Raw genomic sequence first — 23,453 nt, 5'->3', positions numbered from 1 at the left:
ACCTGTGGCTTTAGGTATAAGGCCTTTTTTGCCTTTTGAAGGGATTCACCTTCTTCTTGGAAACGACCTTGCTGGGGACAAGGTCATTACTAATCCACTTGTGACTGATAATCCTACTTTAGATCAGGATCCAGAGCCAATTGAACAAGAGATACCGATTTATTTCCTTCATGTGCCATTACTCGAGCCATGTCAAAGAAAACTTCCGAGAATCAAATACTCTCAAAAATAATGTCACAGATGTTGACTTAAATGACACCTTTCTCAGTCAGGTGTTTGACACGGATCATTCCGTTATCCCTCGTGGATTTGAAACTTCCAATAAAACTTCTGTTGACCAAAGTCAGACATTTTCTAGATCAAATCTCATTGCAGAACACAAACAACACAAAGACCCAGATATTTTGTCTTTGTTTGACAGGGTAGATGATGAAGATAAAACTTCAGATAGCTCTGTTTCCTATTATACAAAATCTGGTATTCTCATGCGTAAATGGAGACCTCCAGATGTTTTGGTTGATGACGATTGGGCTATAAAACATCAAATTGTGGTTCCAAAGCCCTACCGTGCTGAAATATTGCGCCTGGCCCATGAAACCCCCTGGGCTGGTCACTTAGGAGTCAGGAAAAGTTATCATAAAATTCTCAGTCACTTTTATTGGCCTAATCTCAGGCAGGATGTAGCACATTTCTGTAAAACTTGTCACACATGTCAAATGGTAGGAAAGACAAATCAGACCATTCCAAAGGCCCCTTTACAGCCAATTCCTGCATTTCAAGAACCATTAGTAGGATACTAATAGACTGTGTTGGGCCCCTACCAAAACAAGATCAGGAAATGAGTACATGCTGACAATTATGTGTACATCAACTCGGTTCCCAGAAGCCATACCACTGAGAAACATAAAGACAAAGACTATAGTGAAAGCTTTAGTCAAATTTTTCACTTTATTTGGCCTTCCTAAATGTGTCCAGTCCGATCAAGGCTCCAACTTTATGTCTGGAATTTTTCAACAAGTCATGGATCAGCTAGGCATTAAACAGTATAGGTCATCCGCCTATCACCCAGAAAGTCAGGGTGCCCTCGAGCGATTTCATCAAACTTTGAAAAACATGATTAGGACCTACTGTTTTGACACAGAGAAGCAGTGGGATGAAGGAATTCATTTTCTGCTCTTTGCTGTTAGAGAGTCAATTCAAGAGTCTCTTGGTTTTAGCTCATTTGAGCTTGTATTTGGACATACAGTCCGTGGCCCACTTAAGCTAGTTAAAGAGAAATTCCTATCAGACGATGATGATTGTCTGAATATTTTGCAATATGTGTCAGATTTTCGTACGAAACTCTCTAAAGCATGTGAATTAGCCAGAGAAAATCTTGAGTCATCTCAGCAGTCAATGAAAACCAAATATGATAAAAGCACCTCAAAACGGAAGTTTGAACCAGGTCAAAAAGTTCTTGTTCTACTTCCAATTCCTGGCAAACCACTCCATGCTCGTTACTTGGGCCATATCTAATCGATAAGAAATTGAGTGATTTAAATTACATCATAATAACACCTGACAGGCGAAAACAAAAACAGCTATGTCACATAAATATGCTTAAGCCATATTTGGATAGGGATAATCCTACTATAACTCAGCCTGTCAGTGCAGTCAGTTCAAGCCATTATGAAGATAGTGATACTGAAACTGACTTGAGTGAAAATACTCTAAACTCAAAGCTGGGCTCGGTCAAGCTTCAGAACTCAGAAATCCTGGAGAAGCTGGAGTCTACAAAGTTGGCACACCTCCAGCCAGAACAACAACAACAGGTGAAAGAACTGCTCCATGAATATAAACACCTGTTTCAAGATGTTCCAACGAGGACGAACGTCATCTATCACGACGTTGATGTTGGGGACAGTAAGCCTGTTAAAACAACATCCATACAGACTGAATCCAACAAAAGCGAAATATCTCCAGGAAGAAGTCAAATACCTGCTGGACAATGACTTTATTGAACCCAGTAAAAGTAACTGGAGTTCGCCGTGCATACTTGTTCCCAAATCAGACCACAGTTATCGTATGTGCACGGACTTTAGGAAGGTCAACACTTTAACAAAGACAGACACTTTCCCAATCCCGAGGATTGATGACTGCATCGACCGAGTGGGAAAAGCCAAGTATGTGACAAAATTTGACCTACTGAAGGGATTTTGGCAAGTCCCTCTGACGGATCGTGCTCGTGAAATATCCGCCTTGTTACACCAGACGGATTGTTCCAGTACAAGGTGATGCCATTCGGATGAAGAACTCTCCGGCAACGTTCCAACGGATGATCAACGACGTCATATCCGGGCTAGACGGGTGTGCAGCCTACGTTGACGACGTCGTCCTGTATAGTGACACCTGGGAGGAACACATCAAGCTCATGCGGAAGTTCTTTGAGAGACTGAGCAAAGCAATGTTGACTGTCAACCTTGCCAAATCTGAGTTTGGTTGGGCTAGGGTAACTTACCTCGGACATACTGTAGGACAGGGTGAGGTAAAACCTGTTGATGCCAAAATCAGTGCCATTTCAAGTTTTCCCATACCAAACTGCAAACGACAACTGATGCGCTTTCTCGGTATGGCTGGTTACTACAGAAAATTCTGTCCAAATTTCTCCACAATTACTGAGCCTTTGACTAACTTACTTAAAAAGAAAGTAAAGTTTGTTTGGTCAGAGCAATGCCAACAGGCATTTGATACACTTAAAGCCATACTGCAAAGTGCCCCAGTGTTGTCTGCACCAGATTTCACTTTGCCATTCAAATTAGCTGTAGATGCTAGTGATACGGCTGCTGGTGCTGTTTTATTGCAAGAGGATAGTCATGGTGTAGATCATCCTTTTGCTATTTTTCACGCAAATTTAACAAATCCCAGAGAAACTACTCTACAATTGAAAAAGAGTGTTTATCTTTGATATTAGCTTTACAGCATTTTGAAGTTTATGTTACTTCTTCAAATCAGCCAATAGTGGTTTATATTGATCACAACCCTCTTGTTTTTCTGCAGAAATTTAAAGGCAAAAATCAGAGATTGCTAAGATGGAGTTTAATGTTACAGGAGTTTAATCTTGACATTAGACATATCAAAGGCAGAGACAATTTAATTGCAGACTGTCTCTCTCGTATTTAGAGTTTATTGTTGTTCACTTTCAAGAAATTTTACTTTAGAGTAAAACAAAATTTGAGTACTTAAATCCTTTTCAAGATTACATTTGTAAAAGAAAGATTTTTCTTTGAAAAATTTTCTTTTTTGAAGAGGGGGTGTGTTATGTAGGTCATTTCCCCCACACTCATCATGACCTGAGTTCAATTAGTCTAGAACATTCTCAAGGTCACTGCCCTTAATGACCTCACAACCTTGAATTCAATTAGTCATGTTTGGAATGTTCTGGAAAGTTGATTAGTTGTGTAAGAGAGATAATTTTAGAACAGTAATTAGCATGTCAATAAAAGTTCTAGATTGTTCTTATAGCCTTTATAAAAGGGACGTGCACTGCTTCCAGTCAGACTTTTGGGATCGTGTCTCTTGTGTGTTACTAAACTCCAGCAGTAGTCATTCTCAAGACTTTTCAAGACCTTCACTGTCAACGCTGGATTTATACTGTGGACTTTGTGCAGCTTCAAGCCTGCAAGCCAAAGGACTGTTCATTCATCCGACTGACTGTTACAACTCTGAGACTGGAGCTTTGCCGTCCCAGCTGAGATAAGTAGTCTGTACACTTTTAAAGCTTGTACTCTATCCCTGACTTAGCAATTAGTTTTATTTTCGTAATAAATTTTGTTTAAACGTTAACTGCTGAGTTCACCCTTTTGTTCGTCTTCTCTGCACGTAACAAAGGTAGTATGCTCCTCGAAAGGGAAAGACTTAAACTTTTGCTCAAACTTTTGTCAATGAAATTTTCAACCATTCCCTTGCCAAGTAATTCAGGGCTCACCGTGCACAAAGTTTGGTACAACAGAAACAGTCACCTAACATTTACTGATCTCTGTATTTCAAAACGGTCTCAACCCTGTGTTAACTCTATGGCGAAAACAAAATTTCTACTTTGAAAAAACTACGAAGGTAAAAATATTTCTCACTAGAAGAGTTTTAAAGTTATCCCTCACAAGCCGTAGATCAGAGAAGAATTGTAAAAGTTTGAGCCTCAGAATATCTGTCGCCGAGGCCCATTCTAAACTGGTGATATTTTCTTGGGTTTTAGATGGGTAGACAGGAAGCTATCCTGTTCATACCATACACGCGACAAATATTCAACAGACTTTAATGATTGCCGGAAGACATGACTTTTGGGATTGTTTGCACTCTTTTTGTTAAAGGTACAAGCTCTGCGGTTTATTGTTGTTTTGATGTTGTTGTTGTTGTTGTTTTCTTCTTTATGTATATTTGGTCAACTTCAAAAATATTATCTATTTACCACAAGATAACAGGTCGTTATACATCGGGCACGTACAGTACATAACAACAATTATTGACCGTTGTCATAATCGAAATTGTGAAAGAACAATTCAAATTTCAATATTGCGTGCATTTTCTCATTGCACATTGCAGTAAAGTTTCAACCATTTGTTTTCAAAATAAAAGCTGATACTTTTAAAATATTTTCGATACTTTTCAATATATTTTCGATTTTCACTTTCGTATCCTTGTAACAATTATATTCCCAATAAAACAGTTTTTCTATTATTGTGTTGAGTATAACTTTTTCTCGTTGTGTTTGATGGAAGTTCTTTTCAGAAAAGACATTGACAAACGGTGTTAAACATGTTACAAGAACAATTGTCGACGTTTATGGAAAAAGATTGGATTCTGTTTGCCTGCTAGTCTTCGAAAAACAGCGACGGAGAGAAAGCCAGCAGAGATTTGAATACCTCTTGAAAGTTACTTCGAGACTGATGTAGCAGTGTTCCTACACAAAATGGATAAACGAATAAGTATAATATTTGCTGAAACAGATAGTCTCCTTCCTCAAAGGGAGGGGTCGTCGGAACTGCGCCTGCGCGACTTTCTATAAACAAAGTATATATTATCTAGATGCATTACGGCTGCAACATTTAAATTTCACAACGCTCATTATGGCACACATCTTCAAACCTTAATCAATGCCAAATGTATCTCTGTATTTCGGATACAATGTTTACATTGGTCGTATGGGACCTATACGACTTTAGAGTACAGTTCCGACAATCCGATCCATTTGATTTTAAATTTGTGACTTTTTTAAGGGACTTTATATCCTGAAGAGTACAGGTTTTCTTTCGCATATTAGCAATAACTTGAAAGAAGATGAAGTTTGGAATCACTGTACGACTACACGTCAGCCTTGAAGCGGCACGGTGCAGTGGGCGATAACAAAGGATTCCACTCACTGACACCTTCAAAGAACCAATGTCCAAGATACAAGGAGTATCTTACATAACTAACACATGTACAAGTGATATTTGTCAGTTCAAATGTTAAGGTAGACTGATATTCGGATTCTAAATTTTCAATACATTTCACTGGTCTGCTGTTTCTTTAGATTCATTCTTAAGCCAATGAAGTTAAACTAATATTCAATTTTCCTCAGTCTGTAGACAAGTCGTACAGTGATGTTTACATGCAAAACTTGAACTTCTTCTGAAAACATAACCACGGTCCCTCCACACTTAGCAAAAGGTAGTGTAGCGGCCCTTTAGAATACAAAGTATTCATAAAGTACAGGTAACGTCTATCGCTGCTCCCAAACTTTGTGTTGACCGTTGATTTGCAATCTTGATTGTCATAAAATTGTTTAAAATTGCCTTGGAGTAAGTTTGATGATACAGAAAAAGGTGAAATTTCTGTTATGTAACGCATTACCTTGACAGTCTCTGGGATGCTTCATGTACTTCAACGCTAAGGGGACAAATATTCGGACGTTCAAACTATTCCAATACTGCTCTAAGCTGTGGCTTGTTGGGGCTCATTTTGATGCTCTTGGAGTAAAACTTTTCACTAACTTAGTTTTTTTGGGAAATTGAAAAATTTTGTTTTTCTACATACAGTCAACAAGGGGATGGCGGCCATTTAGAATTTCAAATATAAGTTATGGTAATGGTAGGTAATTTGCTTGCTGGGAGGTACTTGGGATCTTGATTCATTTGTTCCAAGTATTGATTGTAAGAAGACGTGAAAGTTTGTTTTAACTACGTAAGATTTTATTTCTCTGTCGACAAGGTTGATATATAGCTGCCATCACCACAGATACATTCTTTCATGTCAAGATGTACTTGTATGTAGACATGAAGTCCGAACATGAACTACAAATATTGATATTCTATAAGCGTAGCTTTTTAAAACAGTATACTTTAGAAGCGTGGCTTTAATCATACGATATATTCAAGATTAATTAAAGACACAAGAACTAATCCAATCATAAACATCAATACAAATCTTTATCATTCTACAATTTATATGTCACAACTAATATTCTTGAGTGACTCGTTACAAAACTATCATGTGAAAATCTCATGTCCATTCATAGAGGAAACTACCTTAATTTTTTTTAATATACTGCAAACATATGTTGTTTTTGTCAACGTTTTAAAGCAGCCTCGTAAAACACAATCAGCGTCTGTCCACAAATTGCCACCAATAAGGTGTGTTTCTGCAAATCAACTTATAATTAAGGTTCTGCTGTTAAAATTGATAATGTTTGTGTGTCAAAATAACCGCTTGATATATGAGTCTCTGTGTAAAGTATTGAGGAAATCTTGCTGAATGAATTACCTCCATGAGACTCTGGTGTCGTAACTTATGGAAAGAAGCTGGAACTGACGACGAGTGTTGACGTAGAACTTGAACTTGTTTATTGAATATGGAATCGAGGCTAAGTCTCACGGCCCAGCCACTGATACATCTGTTAGTCCGTGGTATTGTCTGAGTTTTCTCTGAGTGAATGTGTCTGCGTGAATGTCCCTTCTTGTTCACTCCACAAGGGAGTGGCCGTGGTCCTGAGTCTCTGAGTGAATGTATAGTTAGTCAGTCCATTTATACAGCATCTTGGCCATGTCGGATACCGACGCCATAAATAATACAATAAGACAATGCTTTGATTTCTACCGACAACACGATTTGAAATAATTTAGGATAATAGGATAGTGAAGTAGTGTCGATTTAATCTGCACATTTAACCTCATCCACTTTTCTTTTAAGTTACACACTTGTTTTTTATGTGTAATTTGTAATATTGCAACATTCATCCATAGGGCACCTAACACTTTTGATGAATCTGAAAAATGTGAATATCCAATTATCCCAAATTGGTTCCAATCGTGTTCGACAGTAGAGAAGATACAGAAGTACAACTTATCACTTGCCCATGTGTGTCATTCTGCAATTCTTTTGTTTCAAACCCATGCCATGGAATAAATTGAAATGATAATAACTGATCAAAATTACAAGTGCTTGAAATACAGTAGAAAATGGGGGTAGAACGCAGTATACCTCAATGAGAAACATAGTTACTGGGTGAATTTTTAAAAGTGTAAACGAGCAAGACCATGTTGTCGATACCGTGCTGCCATTTCGCGGCGCTAGCATTGTTAGAGTCCAAATCGAGAGGAATTGCGCAGGATTTATCACGTCGATGGACGCAAATGTATGGAGAGCGTGAAATATTAACTTTCTTTGCGCCAATTTGGAAGATCATGACACTAGTATCACCTATGCAGAGAGACCCGGAATTTTAATCTTGATTTCAAAATGGAACGATTTCAAGTGTCATTACGGTAGAGTTTGAGCAACAAGGACGTACGTCTTTCATTTTCGTAGCGCGTGCAACCTTAACAAGATCAACCTGCTGAAGGCAAGTTTCGCTGAAAGAGTGAACGTACTTGTCGCCTGAACGCCGATGACCGAAGAGCGTATGAGATTGGATTCACGGCGCTACTTGCGAGCCACACGCTCAGGAACAGGTGCCCAGCAAACGGTGCAATGTTACCAGTTTTACTCCAACCACCCAATTTCATAAAAAAGATGAGGACATGCGGCATGTTAAACAGAAGAAAGGTTAACACTATCGTTAAACAAATCTTTGTTGTTGCAATGTTGTTTTTGTCCTTGTTAACTGAGTTAATTGCGGCACCATCCACGTGTACTGCAGCGGCGACGCGACGGACCTCAAGGTAGATGAAACCGTAGCAAATACTCACTACCAGAAAGGAGATCAGTACGCTGGTCGTCAGAAAGGCCTTTACCTCTGTCTGGCTCCTCCCCTCGACAGAAACGACATGAAGCAAGCATGTTCTGTCCATCTCCCGTGTCAAAAAGACGTGTAGACCTCGAGCAATACCGCAAACATAGCTCAGCGTCACGCATATGCCGATCAGAATCTTATGCTCCCGTCTTGCCAATGGTCTGCCCACGATGATAGCACGAGTGAAACTGACGCCGACCAGTGACATCAAAGAGGTGAAGAATGAAGTGTGGAAAGTCAGTAAATATACGGAACAAGCTGCCTTGCTTACTTCTGAGCAAACGTAGTAAGATCCGTTCAACACTCTAAAACTTCCTTGCAAGTGAACCGGAGCTGTAATACCACAGACCATCAGATCAGCTACAGCTAAGCTCGCCAGCTGGAAGTTTGGAGATCTCCTCAGCGGCTTCTTTAACGCTATGAGACCGATGACAAACACGTTGCCCAGAATACCGACGATGATGGTTGCAAACAGAATGGCTGAACTCAGACTGAGATAAATCTTATCTTCTAGATTTCGACCTACCATGATGGGCTGTCCGCCGCTATCACTGAGATAACTGATGTTTTCCAGAAGGGTAAAGCCGTTGCACTCACTTGACGAGGAATTATTCATCTTCGGTGCTCGGCTGTGGTTGAACTGAAAAGCTATGGTCCACTTTAAGAGGTTTCAAGAGACAGCCTCCGCATGAGTTATCATTTAAAATGGCAATTTTACAACATGTATAAGTGCTAATTCGTTGCGATGATCCAGTCCGCAAAAAGCGCTCACACATTCATTGGGGAGGGATTTTGATTGCACAATGGTCTTGTTGCCTGGTGATTTTGACGTCTTCGACGATAATAGCTGAAACAGTGAATGTTTTTACTTTGCATACGTCTGTCTGCTACCCAGTATTTACTTCTCCGCAAAATGTAGATGTGTACCTTACACATCTACGCTGTAAAATTGACGAGGTAACCTGACTCATTTTCACTTTTAAGGCGTGGCGTACTGTTGATGACCGCGGTGAACTTTCGATTGTGTAACCAACAGCAAACGACATTCTTGAAAGTTTTGAAGTGGAAAGCGCGCTAGCGGGTTCTTTTATTTATTCGTTTATTTATTTTTTATTCAAGATGAATACTTATCATTATTTAAATAATTCAGTATTGAAAATCCCTTGAAAGTGTCATTACAAAGTTCAAAGTTATTTGACGAACCAATACTTTTGAAGGATAACTTGTGTTATGGGGACCGTAACATTTCCTCAAAATGTAAAGAAAACCATGCCTAGATACTTGCTACTCCAATCGAATCGAATGATGCTGATAAAGTGGCGCCAGGAAATGATGTTTTGACCAAGCATGTGAAAATTGGCCCAAAGACTCTACAGCTAAAATTTTATCATCATTTATGAAATTTCTACGAGGCAATCTGTCTACCCATACTGACTGTAAGTGACATTTTACAATTTAATTTTCATGCAACTGTCTATGGCGATCATCAGACAAACCTCCGCATTTGAATTTCTCCAGGAAACGTCTTATCATAGAGGCCGAAAGCCACACCATTTTTTACTAGCACTGTCCAAGTTTCAACCTCACTGTGAACGTTTTGTACACGTATTTTGCCTTGCTTTCATCAAGGTAGTATGCTCCTCGAAAGGGAGAGACTTAAACTTTTGCTCAAACTTTTGTCAATGAAATTTTCAACCATTCCCTTGCCAAGTAATTCAGGGCTCACCGTGCACAAAGTTTGGTACAACAGAAACAGTCACCTAACATTAACTGATCTCTGTATTTCAAAACGGTCTCATCACTGTGTTAACTCTATGGCGAAAACAAAACTTTCTACTTTGAAAAAACTACGAAGGTAAAAATATTTATCACTAGAAGAGTTTTAAAATTATCCCTCACAAGTCGTAGATCAGAGAAGAATTGTAAAAGTTTGAGCCTCAGAATATCTCTTGCCGAGGCCCATTCTAAACTGGTGATATTTTCTTTGGTTTTAGATGGGTAGACAGGAAGCTATCCTGTTCATACCATACACGCGACAAATATTCAACAGACTTTAATGATTGCCGGAAGACATGACTTTTGGGATAGTTTGCACTCTTTTTGTTAAAGGTACAAGCTCTGCGGTTTATTGTTGTTTTGTTGTTTTGTTGTCATTGTTTTTGTTTTCTTTTTTATATATATTTGGTCACCTTCAAAAATATTATCTATTTACCACAAGATAACAGGTCGTTATACATCGAGGCACGTACAGTACATAACAACAATTATTGACCGTTGTCATAATCGAAATTGTGAAAGTACAATACAAATTTCAATATTGCGTGCATTTTCTCATTGCACATTGCAGTAAAGTTTCAACCATTTTTTGTTTTCAAAATAAAAGCTGATACTTTTCAAAATATTTTCGATACTTTTCAATATATTTTCGATTTTCACTTTCGTATCGTTGTAACAGTTATACTCCCAAATAAAACAGTTTTTCTATTATTGTGTTGAGTATAACTTTTTTCTCGTTGTGTTTGATGGAAGTTCTTTTCAGAAAAGACATTGACAAACGGTGTTACAAGAACAATTGTCGACGTTTATGGAAAAAGATTGGATTCTGTTTGCCTGCTAGTCTTCGAAAAACAGCGACGGAGAGAAAGCCAGCAGAGATTTGAATACCTCTTGAAAGTTACTTCGAGACTGATGTAGCAGTGTTCCTACACAAAATGGATAAACGAATAAGTATAATATTTGCTGAAACAGATAGTCTCCTTCCTCAAAGGGAGGGGTCGTTGGAACTGCGCCTGCGCGACTTTCTACAAACAATGAATGCATAAGCTGGATGCATTACGGCTGCAACATTTAAATTTCACAACGTTCATTATGGCAAACATCTTTCAACCTTAAGCAATGGCAAATGTATCTCTGTATCTCGGATACAATATTTACATTGGTCGTATGGGGCCTATACGACTTTAGAGTACAGTTCCGACAATCCGATCCATTTGATTTTAAATTTGTGACTTTTTAAGAGACGTTTATATCCTGAAGAGTACAGGTTTTCTTTCGCATATTAGCAATAACTTGAAAGAAGATGAAGTTTGGAATCACTGTACGACTACACGTCAGCCTTGAAGCGGCACGGTGCAGTGGGCGATAACAAAGGATTCCACTCACTGACACCTTCAAAGAACCAATGTCCAAGATACAAGGAGTATCTTACATAACTAACACATGTACAAGTGATATTTGTCAGTTCAAATGTTAAGGTAGACTGATATTCGGATTCTAAATTTTCAATACATTTCACTGGTCTGCTGTTTCTTTAGATTCATTCTTAAGCCAATGAAGTTTAACAAATATTCAATTTTCCTCAGTCTGTAGACAAGTCGTACAGTGATGCATACATGCCAAACTTGAACTTCTTCTGAAAACATAACCGCGGTCGACGTCCCTCCACACTTAGCACAAGGTAGTGTAGCGGCCCTTTCGAATACGAAATATTCATAAAGTACAGGTAACGTGTATCGCTGTTTCCAAACTGTGTGTTGACCGTTGATTTGCAATCTTGATTGTCATAGAATTGTTTAAAATGGCCTTGGAGTAAGTTTGATGATTCAGAAAAAGGTGAAATTTCTGTTACGTAACGCATTACCTTGACGGGATGCTTCATGTACTTCAACGTTAAGGGGACATATATTCGGACGCTCAAACTATTCCAATACTGCTCTGAGCCGTGGCTTGTTGGGGCTCATTTTGAAGCTCTTGGAGTAAGAAACCTTTTCACTGTCTTAGTTTTTTTGGAAATTGAAACATTTTGTTTTTCTACATACAGTCAACACGGGGATGGAGGCCATTTAGAATTTCAAATATAAGTTATGGTAATGGTAGGTAATTTGCTTGCTGGGAGGTACTTGGAATCTTGACTCATTCGCTCAAAAGTATTGATTGTAAGAAGACGTGAAAGTTTGTTTTAACTACGTAAGATTTTATTTCTCTGTCGACAAGGTTGATATATAGCTGCCATCACCAAAGATACATTCTTTCATGTCAAGATGTACTTGTAAGTGGACATGAAGTCGGAACACGAATTACAAATATTGATATTCTATAAGCATAGCTTTTTAAAACAGTATACTTTAAAAGCCTGGCTTCAATAATACGATATATTTAAGATTAATTAAAGATAAAAGAACTAATGCAATCATAAACACCAATAGAAATCTTTATCATTCTACAATTTACATGTCACAACTAATATTCTTGACTGACTCGTTACAAAACTATCCAGTAAAAATCTCATGTCCATTCATAGAGGAAACTATTTTTTATATACAGCAAGCATATGTTGTTTTTGTCAACGTTTTAAAGTAGCCTCGTAAAATACAATCAGCGTCTGTCCACAAATTGCCACCAATAAGGCGTGTTTCTGCAAATCAACTTATAATCAAGGTTCTGCTGTTAAAATTGATAATGTTTTTGTGTCAAAATAACCGCTTGATATATGAATCTCTGTGTAAAGCATTGAAGAAATCTTGCAGAATGAATTACCTCCGTAAGGGAGCATTCGTTATTTACGGGGAGGGGGCCGGTGGAAATCAGGGGGGGTTGACAGTTACAAAACCGCTTTTTAGGGGGGGGGGCAAATTTTACAATCAATGATTGAAGGGGGGGTCAAATTTTACAAAGGTTTGTGTTGAGTTATGGAAAACAAAATTGACTTTGGAATTCCACCGAAATGTTGCTTGTGTAACCGATGTTTCGAGACGGCAGAATAATAACCGACCGAAGCTCAGCCAAATTTATTTCTCTAGCAGGGCCAACAAGTCCGAGACTGGCGTTAACCTCTCTAGAGCAGCAACAGAGCATGTAGCCCTGAGTACAGGTCTGTGTGTTCCTGACGTATACGGCCTCCGCCGTACCACAGCCCTGCAACGGTCTGTGGAGATAACTGGGGTCTATGCAGCGAGATTCAAAATGGGGATCTCCATGGGTAAACAACTTGTCGAGTATGTTATGTTTCAGAAAATGAGCGGTTTTGGACGTTAGGAGAAGTCAATCGCATCTTTTCTGGGATTGGTTAGGAGGTAAAGGTAGGCAGGGAAAGGAGTTTGCCCCAATAGAGCAGAATTTCGGCCAAAAAGACCGTTTAGTCTTCATTGTGGTCCAGATCGAGGCCGCAGAGACCTCAAGTCTGTTCAAAGACCATTGCAGGGCTGTGGTAGAGGCCATATAATGCTGGGAACACACGTGCACACACCTGTACGCAGGGATACACAGCATGGGGCATGAAATGAGGAACCAACACACAGTCATATAATGTAACAAATAACTTCTGTATATTGCTATATTGTGTCAAATATCGCGGTCTACATATTCAATAGTAAAACCGTACTGATCGACCTCCCGACGGCAGGAGTCGAACACACTTTCAGAACAAAAACTCTGTTCAAACCCTTTCTACATGCTTATTATTTATTATTATTATTTATTTTAAATCAGGATTTGTAAACTACATCCCATATAACACTAAAAAATCACGTAGACACCTATCTAACAGAACAAAAAAACAGACCATTGGAACTATAAAAAGAAAGAAAAAGGAGGTTAAAAAACAGGGAAGTAAAAGGTACAAAGCGCAATCAGAGTTAAAGCTTCTGTGTCAAAAAAGACCAGCTAGATACAACTACCGGTGTAAAAGATACATGGTCTTTCTGTAAGACTCATGAAACTTTGAGAATACAAATACGTCGGAGCTCACTATTTTCCTCAAGATGCTATTGTTACTATTATAAAGTCTCATATTTTGTACAAACGGCGTGTTGATCTTGAATGTGACGACCTTGAAATTATGTGGATTGAAATAACACCTAACAGAAGTCGACATTTCATGGTTGCTATTATTTATCGCCCTCCCAATACAACTCGTGACACTGATATTGCGATTGTGCAGAATATTGAACAGGGTTGTTGTGAGGGTAAAGAAATGATTCTCTGTGGTGATTTCAATATTGATCTTTTAACAGAGTTGTCTTTGAATCATTACGTTCACCAGTCTTTGTTATCTTTGAACATGGTACAATTAGTCAATAGTATTACTCGTCCTGTATCTCACTCTTGCCTTGACCACATATATGTGACAAATGATGAAAACTTTACTGATACCAGCGTTATTGAACTTGGTCTTTCCGATCATTTGCCTGTAATTACACACCGTAAATTGAATGTACAAGGTAAAAATCGAGGTGGTCGAATAAATATCAAATACAGGTCTTTTAAACGTTTTAATGAAATGAAATTCATCGACGATTTGAAGTGCGCTCCATGGCATCTACTTAATGGTATTGAAAATGTGAATGTCTTATTTGATACTTGGATTTCGATTTTCAATAGACTTTGTGACTTGCATTGCCCAATTATTGAGCGTCGTGTTAAACGTTTCAGGCAGCCGGAATGGCTGACTGCTGACATATTAAATGCTATGAAAGAGCGGGATGTAGCTCTGAAAAATGCCAGATCCTGTTCATCTATTACTCTATGGAATCATTTTAAACTTCTTCGTAACAGAGTTGTTCATCTTATTACAATGGCAAAAAAGCAGTATTTTAGAAATTCCATAGCAGGCAGTAGCAATAATGCCACTGCTATCTGGCGTGTTTACAACAATTTGATCAATGTAAATAACTTTAAGGATCCTACATTTATATCGAATGGGGTTTGCTTTGAAAACCACTCTGAGATTGCTGACGCTTTCAATAAGCATTTTGTAGGTATCAGTCACTGTACTGATGATTCCAAAGAACCTGTTAATCTGGAGTCATTACGTAAGTTTATAAATACGGTGTTATGTGATGTTCCGTCTTTCAGTTTTCCTTTACTGAAGAATGATTTTGTTTGTAAATCTTTACAAGAAGCCAAATGCACGGGTATTAAATTGACAATGTTAACTGTAAGCTCTTAAGAATTGCTGCACCTGTAATTTCAGCTACTCTTACTTACCTTTTCAATAAGAGCTTGGATCATGCTATTTTCCCCAGAGTCTTTAAATGTGCTAGAGTTGTTCCCATTTACAAAGGGTCTGGTAACATCAGTGATATGTCTAACTATCGTCCTATTTCAATTTTACCAGCTCTTTCGAAAATCATTGAAAGACATGTGTACAACTCTTTTTTTGAATATTTATCTATGTTTAATCTTCTTTTCGATACTCAGTCTGGTTTTAGAAAGAACTACTCATGCCAAACAGCCCTAATCCGTTTAACAGATGAAATTTTGTGTAATGTTGACAGTGGTTATTTGAATAGTGTACTCCTGCTTGATCTATCAAAGGCATTTGATCTTATAGATCATGAAATTTTGCTTGCTAAACTACATGTTTATGGGCTATCTGATGGAGTGATTAACTGGTTTAGATGTTATCTCTCAAATCGTCAACAGATTGTAGATTACATGGGTAGTAGATCGACTATTTGTCGTGTTACCACAGGTGTGCCGCAAGGGTCTATTTTAGGACCTTTACTTTTCATGATATTTATTAATGATATGACATTGTCTGTTGATTCCTCCACCCTCCATATGTATGCTGATGATCAGACACTACTTACAAAGGGAAAGTGTATTAGTGAAGTCAATGATGCTGTAAATCGTGATATTTTACCAATTTCTAATTGGATAACCATAATCATATGCGTATAAACGCAAGGAAAACTAAGTGCATTTTGATAACTTCACCTTTTATGTTGGGTCATTTGAATAATTCCGATGTTTCATTGTCTATAGAGATAGCTGATACCAAGATCCCCAAAGTTATTTCAGGGGAGATTTTAGGTATATCTTTAGATGAAACCTTATCCTGGGATGTTCATATTGATAATTTATGCAAGAAATTGAGTATGCGCATTGGATTTTTACGTAAACTTCGTACTTACATTCCTTTTGATCAGCGGTTAGTACTGTACTATGGTCTATTCCAGAGTATTCTTGATTATTGCTGTGTAGTTTGGGGGAACACAACAGTTAAGAATATTGATAAAGTGTTTATACTTCAGAAACGAGCTCTACGCACGCTTTTTGAACTTCCGTTTGATTTCCCTTCAGTGGATTTATTTTCATTACTTAATGTCATGTCTGTCAGACAAAGAATATTTTACTTCACCGCAATTGAAACATTTAAATGTTGAAAGGGTATGGTCCACAGTATTTATCTGATTTGTTTACCGCTCAGAGTGATGTACATAGTCATCATACACGGTCTACTTCTCGCCAGGATTCTTATGTACCTAGATGCTTCTCTAAATATGGTCAACGTAGCTTTCAATACCGTGCTGCCAAACTGTGGAATGCTTTACCAATTGAAATCAAACAAACTACTGTTCTGTACACCTTTAAATCTGACTTGAAAGATTATGTGAAAATGAATGTTCCTTTGTAGATGTAATTATTGTAATTTTGCTTGAGCCCCGATGAAAATTACTGTACAAGTAACTCGGCCGCTCAATAAAAGTGTAAATAAATAAATAAATAAATAAATAATACAGGCTTACGGAGAATTTATACAATAGGTTCCGTCTGAGAGAGTCGAAAGATGGAACATTGTTTGATACAGGCATCCCTCTAGCACTGCAATCCCGTGGTAGACTCAGGAGAATACGAAAGGCATTATTAAAAGCCACTCTTATATTGTGCATATTCTTTACACTATATTGCCACCATAACTGAGAACAATACATATTAGTGCAATACGAGCGAAACAACGAAACCTTCACCTGATTATTACAATATGCAAAATTGCGAATCGTGAATTTGCCTGGCCATAGAATTTACGCACTTGTCTCGTAATATCAGCGTCGTCTGTCAATTTTTCTGAGAACACATAACTAGATATTTGTGTTGGGATGCAACATTTAAGATCTCACCCCCTTAATAAATTGGTGGGACCTTATATACCGTAAGTTTCACAGAGATACACTAAATTACGCAGCCCACCGACTGATGGGCACATTAAAGCAATGTCATCTGCATACATGAGATGATTAACAATAAGACCGCCGATGTTACAACCTTTTTTTAAAGTTTTCAAACGAAGACTCAAATCATCCATATAAATATTAAATAAATATGGAGATAAAATACTGCCTTGACGGACACCATTTTTCACAGTAAAAAGTGAGGAAAAGGATTTTCCCCATCTTACACAAAAGACTGTGTTCGATCCAAAACATTATTATTCGAATTACATACCAGGGCACATTTCTGTCTATAAGTTTTTTAAACAAGGACCAGTGATTGACGCGATCAAAGCTTTGGTGGCGTCTAGAAAGCATACATAGACTGGACTGTTTAAATGGGTGTAGTAAGAAATTATTTCTTTCATGGCATATATACAGAAGTCAGTAGAATGACCATGTTTGAAACCAAATTGAAAATCTGTTGTGTACAGGTAATCTTTACAACGCTCTAAAATAATAAACTCAAAGATCTTTGATGTTACTGTAGCAATCGCAATAGGCCTATAATTGTCTTTACTAGACACATCTCGAGTGTTGTCTTTAACTAGGGGGACAAGGATATTTCTCATAAGATTGGCTGGAAGGTAGCCATGAGTAAGCATCGCCGAAAAAGATAATGCAAGCATGACATGCAGGCGTTTGTTGGCATATTTAAAATGTTCAGCTGATAGAAGATCATGACCAGATGTTTTACCAACGGGCAACTTTGAAATTGTTTCCTCGATATCGGTTGGAGAGATGTTTGGTATATCATTTCCATTGTCAACAGCATTCAACCATGAGATTACATATTCTTCATGATTATTGCTGGTGACAGATGAGAGAAGGGAGCAAAAATGATCTTTCCACATATTCGTGATATCTTGTTGACCTGAAAAACCTTCTACATTTGAGGACAAAGGGACGCTATGACTATTAATCGAACGGACCTTCTTCCAGAAAATGTTATGGTCATGAGATTCCAATGAATCCGCCAGACCGTCAGCCCTCGCCTCCTTTTCACGGCGTCGGCACACACGTAGTGCTTAACAATTTCTATGGAAAACTTAATGTTACCGCAGAGGTACCTCAGACTTGACCACGCGGCTGGGGAACACAAATAGTTCACACGCGACTTTAACTAATGTTCGATGATGAGCACAATTGTAAGTCCCGTGTATTGTCTGCACATGAAAGTCTGCTGATGTGCAGCGTTGAATAAGCTCTTTCTCTGATTGGTCCATTGTCATTATTCACAGCAACTTAGGGAGTCTATTTGTATTGTTTTAATTATATTGGTAAGATTCAGCTACCCAATTGGATAACAGCTTATTCAACGCTGCACATTAGCCCATGAAAGTCGGCGACAACACACGAAATTCACTGCTAAGCAGCGTCCAGTTCAGCTACCACGGGAGCAGCCATCTTAGATCTTTGTTTACTTCCGGTCGGGACATGCCGAACTAATCTGAAGTCTTCCTCTGCTAACTCCGCGCATCGACAAAAGTTCAGTGGAACAATCATAAATAATGTTCTCATGACAATCTCAGACATCTGACTGAACTCATAAACGGAATAAAGTTCACAGTTAACACAAAATTTGCTGCAGAAAGATCAGCTTTCAACTTGTGAGCAATGTTCGTTCCATCGACAAAAGTAGAGGATGGCGTAGGGTTTAAGTAAACAGTCCGATCCGCATAAAATTCGATCTCTGCCACTGACTGGTTTCTTTACATATCTGCTGACTTGAGTAAGACTCAAAATAGAGAAATATCTGACTTAAAAAGCACACACTGACACTCAAACCTTCCAGTGCCAGTGCAGCATGCAACGTAAAACACTCTCTGGAAAGTTCCCGTCTTGGATTCCCTAGGTATACAGTGATAACACACAAGAACTCCCAGGCAAAATAGAAAATACACAGGTCCTCCATACATAATCTATGAGAAGCTATGAATAATTTCTTTTAAATACAAAACTAGCTAAATCTGTGTATTTATAGACTCTTGATTATTGATATTAATGTACTTGATAAGACTAGGGTAGTTACCAGTGCATGTGTGAGCAAGAAATTTGATTTTGGAATTTCACCGAATTGTTAATTCACTATCTTGTCAGAGGAAACTATGAATAATTTTTTTCCAATACAAAACTAGTTAAATCTGTGTATCTATGTACGCTTGATTATTGATATTAAGTTACTTGATAAGACTAGGTGCTAACAAGTGGATGTTTGTACAAGAAATTTGATTTTGGAATGTCACCGAAATGTTGATTCACTATCTTGTCTATATGGAAACTATGAATTATTTTTTGCCAATATAAAACTAGGTAAATCTGTGTATTTATGTACTCTTGATTATTGATATTAGTGTACTTGATTAGACAAGAGCGATTACAAGTTCATGTGTGTGCAAAAATTTGATTTTGGCATTTCACGAAAAATGTTGATTCTCTAGTATGTGAGGAAACTTTTTCAGCCCGGGGCCACGGGGTGCGAAGGATTAATGAATCAAATCTGATGAATTTTTTTTTCATGGGGGGTCACATTTTACAATTGATGAATTGAGGAGGGTCAAATTTTACAAATTTGATTTGAAGGGGGTCGCTTTTTACGTTTCATTTGTTGCCCAAATTCCACGCCCCCACCCCCTTCCCGTAAATAACGAATGCTCCCTAAGACTCTGGTGACGTAACTTATGGAAAGAAGCTGGAACTGAAGACGAGTGTTGACGTAGAACTTGAACTTGTTTATTGAATATGGAACCGAGGCTAGGCCTTACGGTCCAGCCACTGATATATCTGTTAGTCCTGTCTCCACGTGTTGGTGTCTGAGTTCCTCTGAGTGAATGTATCTGAGTGAATGTCCCTTCTTGTTCACTCCACAAGGGAGTGGCGCTGGTCCTGAGTGTCTGAGTGAATGTATAGTTTGTCAGTCCATTTATACAGCATCTTGGCCATGACGGATACCGACGCCATAGAGAATACAATAAGACAATGCTTTGATTTCTACCGACAACACGATTGGAACTAATTTAGGATAATTGGATGGTGAAGTAGTATCGATTTTATCTGTACATGGAACCTAATCCAATTTTCTTTTTAAGTTACACACTTGTTTCGTATGAGTAATTTGTAATATTGCAACATTCATCCATAGGGCACCTAACACTTTTGAGAAATCTGAAAAATATGAATATCCAATTATCCCAAATTAGTTCCAATCGTGTTCGACAGTAGAGAAGATACAGAAGTACAATTTATCACTTGCCCGTGTGTGTCATTCTACAATTCTTTTGTTTCAAACCCATGCCCTGGAATAAATTGAAGTGATAATAACTGCTCAAAATTACAAGTGCTTGAAATACAGCAGAAAATGGGGGTGCAACGCAGTATACCTCAATGAGAAACATAGTTACTGGGTGAATTTTTAAAAGTGTAAACGAGCAAGACCATGTTGTCGATACCGTGCTGCCATTTCGTGGCGCCAGCATTGTTAGAGTCCAAATCGAGAGGAAAAGTTCTTTTACCGGTTCCATGATGCAGTGCGCCCCAGGGTATATAAAGCGTACGTTACGCATAGAACTTTTTAGCCGTAGGGTATACGCAGGATATGTTACTCATAGAACTCTATGGCAGATTACACCCTGACCTATATTTTCGTTCCTCATGGTTACAGAATATACACGGGGCATTATTTGGCATTGCAAATTTGTGCCATTCTTCTATAACAATCCATTGTACAACATAAACCAGTATGTTTTCGTTGTTTTGGGTGTATATACGGTGTTTGATATAGCCACTGCAGTGCATTATGGGATAACCGGGAAAAGGTCTATTGCGCGGGATTAATCACGGCCATGGAGAGCGTGAAATGTTAATTTTGTTTGCGCCAATTTGGAAGATCATGACATGGGCCAATTTTATGACCTCATTTTCGAAATAATACGTCCGTTCCCTCTGAGTTGATGATATGACAAAGTACACTTCTTTAAAAGAAAGTCTGAAACATGTGTGATTCAAAATCATAAAATGTATGATCGCTTTCAACCTAAAAATAATCCTCGCGTCTTTGGCGGGTAATGAATGGGCTCGTTTGGTCTCGAAAAATAATAGTAAAGAGCGTGTAGGTATGGATGGCGCACTTTGTGCGTCTTCTTGTGACCATCTCTTGGTTTGCCGTCAGCATTATAATAAATAAAACGTGTTTGTAAATCTTACTAACTTGAAAAACACGCTGGCTTAGCGTTGAACGGAAATAGAGACCAAGCATTGGCTGTCCAAAAATATTCGTAAAAATGGCTATCAAATAGATCCTCATTCGTTGGAAAACGTGTGATTTAAAGTGCGTGAAACGATATTTTTTTGGACTAAACACTGTTTAAAAGGGTTTCGAGAGAATACAAAATGAATGTGTACCGATATGGGTTTTCAGCTAAAGTAAAACTATTGGATTTCATGACAAAGGCTGATTTGCATAACCGGGGGCACAAGTAAACAACGGGATGCAACATTAGAAATACTAGAACACACAGGTAACTAAACGATCGAAGAAAACATGCAATACAACATAATATAGCTAACATTCACATTTTCGATATTATACTGAATCGTTGAACATTGTATTTTGCTTCTGAGGGTGTGACATCAGGCAGTATGATGGAGCCGGCCATTACCCCGCACACTACGAGATCTCGCATAATAAAATCACAGCAAATGTCAATGTGCCACTCAACAGCTGATACAAATACTTAAGAAAAGCAACAGTTATAACAAAAATACGAGTAATTTTTTTTTTGTAATGCACACGTTCTTTAAAAAAAAAAATAAAGTAAAATGTTTTGTATTTTTTGTTCTTTCATTTAGAGTCCTTATTTCTTTAGTCAGTTACTTTCTTCTCATGGTTAATTGTTCTTTGCTCACCAAAAATGTGTTAACGTTTTCGTCCGCAAGTTAATCTTTTGCCTCTTGAGGTAACTTAAGTTAAATTTCTTTTCTGGCGCTTGTAAAGTTTGTTACAGATAAGCATGAGTCCTGTCGGCATTGGTTGGTTTTTAGGGTGACCAGGTTGGTTTATTTCGTTTCAGTAATTTTATTCAGCGATCTCGACATTTTCAACATTTCTCAAAGTGATTACATACGAGTGCAAGTTTCGAAATGACAATATAATCGTAAAATTGAAAGTTAAGAATCGTACTCAGAAATTTCATTCAATCCTAACCCACTTGTCTGAGTTACAGTATTTAAGTATCCCATCCCGCGTGTGTAGTAGACTTGAAGATTTGCTATGTGTTGCTTTTTCGTAGGTATTCGATGAACCAGCCTTTTAAAATTAAAAGAAATCAGGGCGCATATTCTTGTTTTCCTATTTATCGAAAATACAATCATGTTAAACACACCTAACACTCTAAATTTCAAACTTACTGATTGCATCATGGAATTACTACATGCAGATTGTTCATCATTGATGGTAAATGGTTTTGTTTCCTCGTCACTAGAAGAGTAGATTCCGCGTCTTCAAGATGTCCTTGTCGGGGAATTGCTCGATGTGAATTTTGGTAATTTCGGAGTAGACATCCTGACATTCGGAAAGTTGAGTGGCTTTCGGGGAATTCGTTCGTCGGCAAATGTTATTTATCGGGAATTGCTCGATGTGAATCTTGAAGTTGATAGTTTGTTTGAGAGCGGATCGTAGAGGATTTACTCAAATACGTTGTCGTCGGTGAACTCGGTCGTCGGCATATTGGTCGGCGTGGCAACAACGGTTTCCGTGCTTCAGGGACTTTGTCGGAGAGCATCTCTGGCGACGAGAGGTGACTGAAGACCCAAAATCAGTCTTCGCACCGGGTTGGTATCTCCACCATGTCGTAACTTACTAGTATGGAAAGAAGCTGGAACTGACAACGAGTGATGACGTAGAACTTGGGTGAACTTGTTTATTGAATATGGAACCGTGGCTATAGGCCTCACGGCCCAGCCGCTGATACATCTGTTAGTCCGTGTTAGTGTCTGTGTAAATGTGGTTGAACTGAAAAGCTATGGTCCACTTTAAGAAGTTTAAAGAGACAGCCTCCGCGTGTGTTATGGCAATTTTACCACTTGTATAAGTGCTAATGGGTTGAGATGATCCAGTCCGCAAGAAGCGCTAACACATTAATTGCGGAGGGACTGTGATTGTACAATGGTCTTGTTACCTGGTGATTTTGACGTCTTCGAAGATAATAGCCGAAAAAATA

The 23,453-nt window shown here is 38.3% G+C and overlaps 1 protein-coding gene across 1 annotated transcript; it reads right to left on the bottom strand.

The window, feature by feature from the left end:
* Positions 1 to 7,841: 7,841 nt before the first annotated feature.
* On the bottom strand, positions 7,842 to 8,861 carry LOC139143934 (melanopsin-like). Its single transcript, XM_070714553.1, has one exon. The coding sequence runs from the start codon at positions 8,859 to 8,861 to the stop codon at positions 7,842 to 7,844; it is 1,020 nt and encodes a 339-aa protein (XP_070570654.1).
* Between the last annotated feature and the right edge of the window lie 14,592 nt (positions 8,862 to 23,453).

Source organism: Ptychodera flava, chromosome 11 (assembly GCF_041260155.1).
Source record: "Ptychodera flava strain L36383 chromosome 11, AS_Pfla_20210202, whole genome shotgun sequence".
NCBI lineage: Eukaryota > Metazoa > Hemichordata > Enteropneusta > Ptychoderidae > Ptychodera > Ptychodera flava.
The sequence above is the reverse complement of the archived record's forward strand: the minus strand, read 5'-3'. Positions and strand labels throughout refer to the sequence as shown.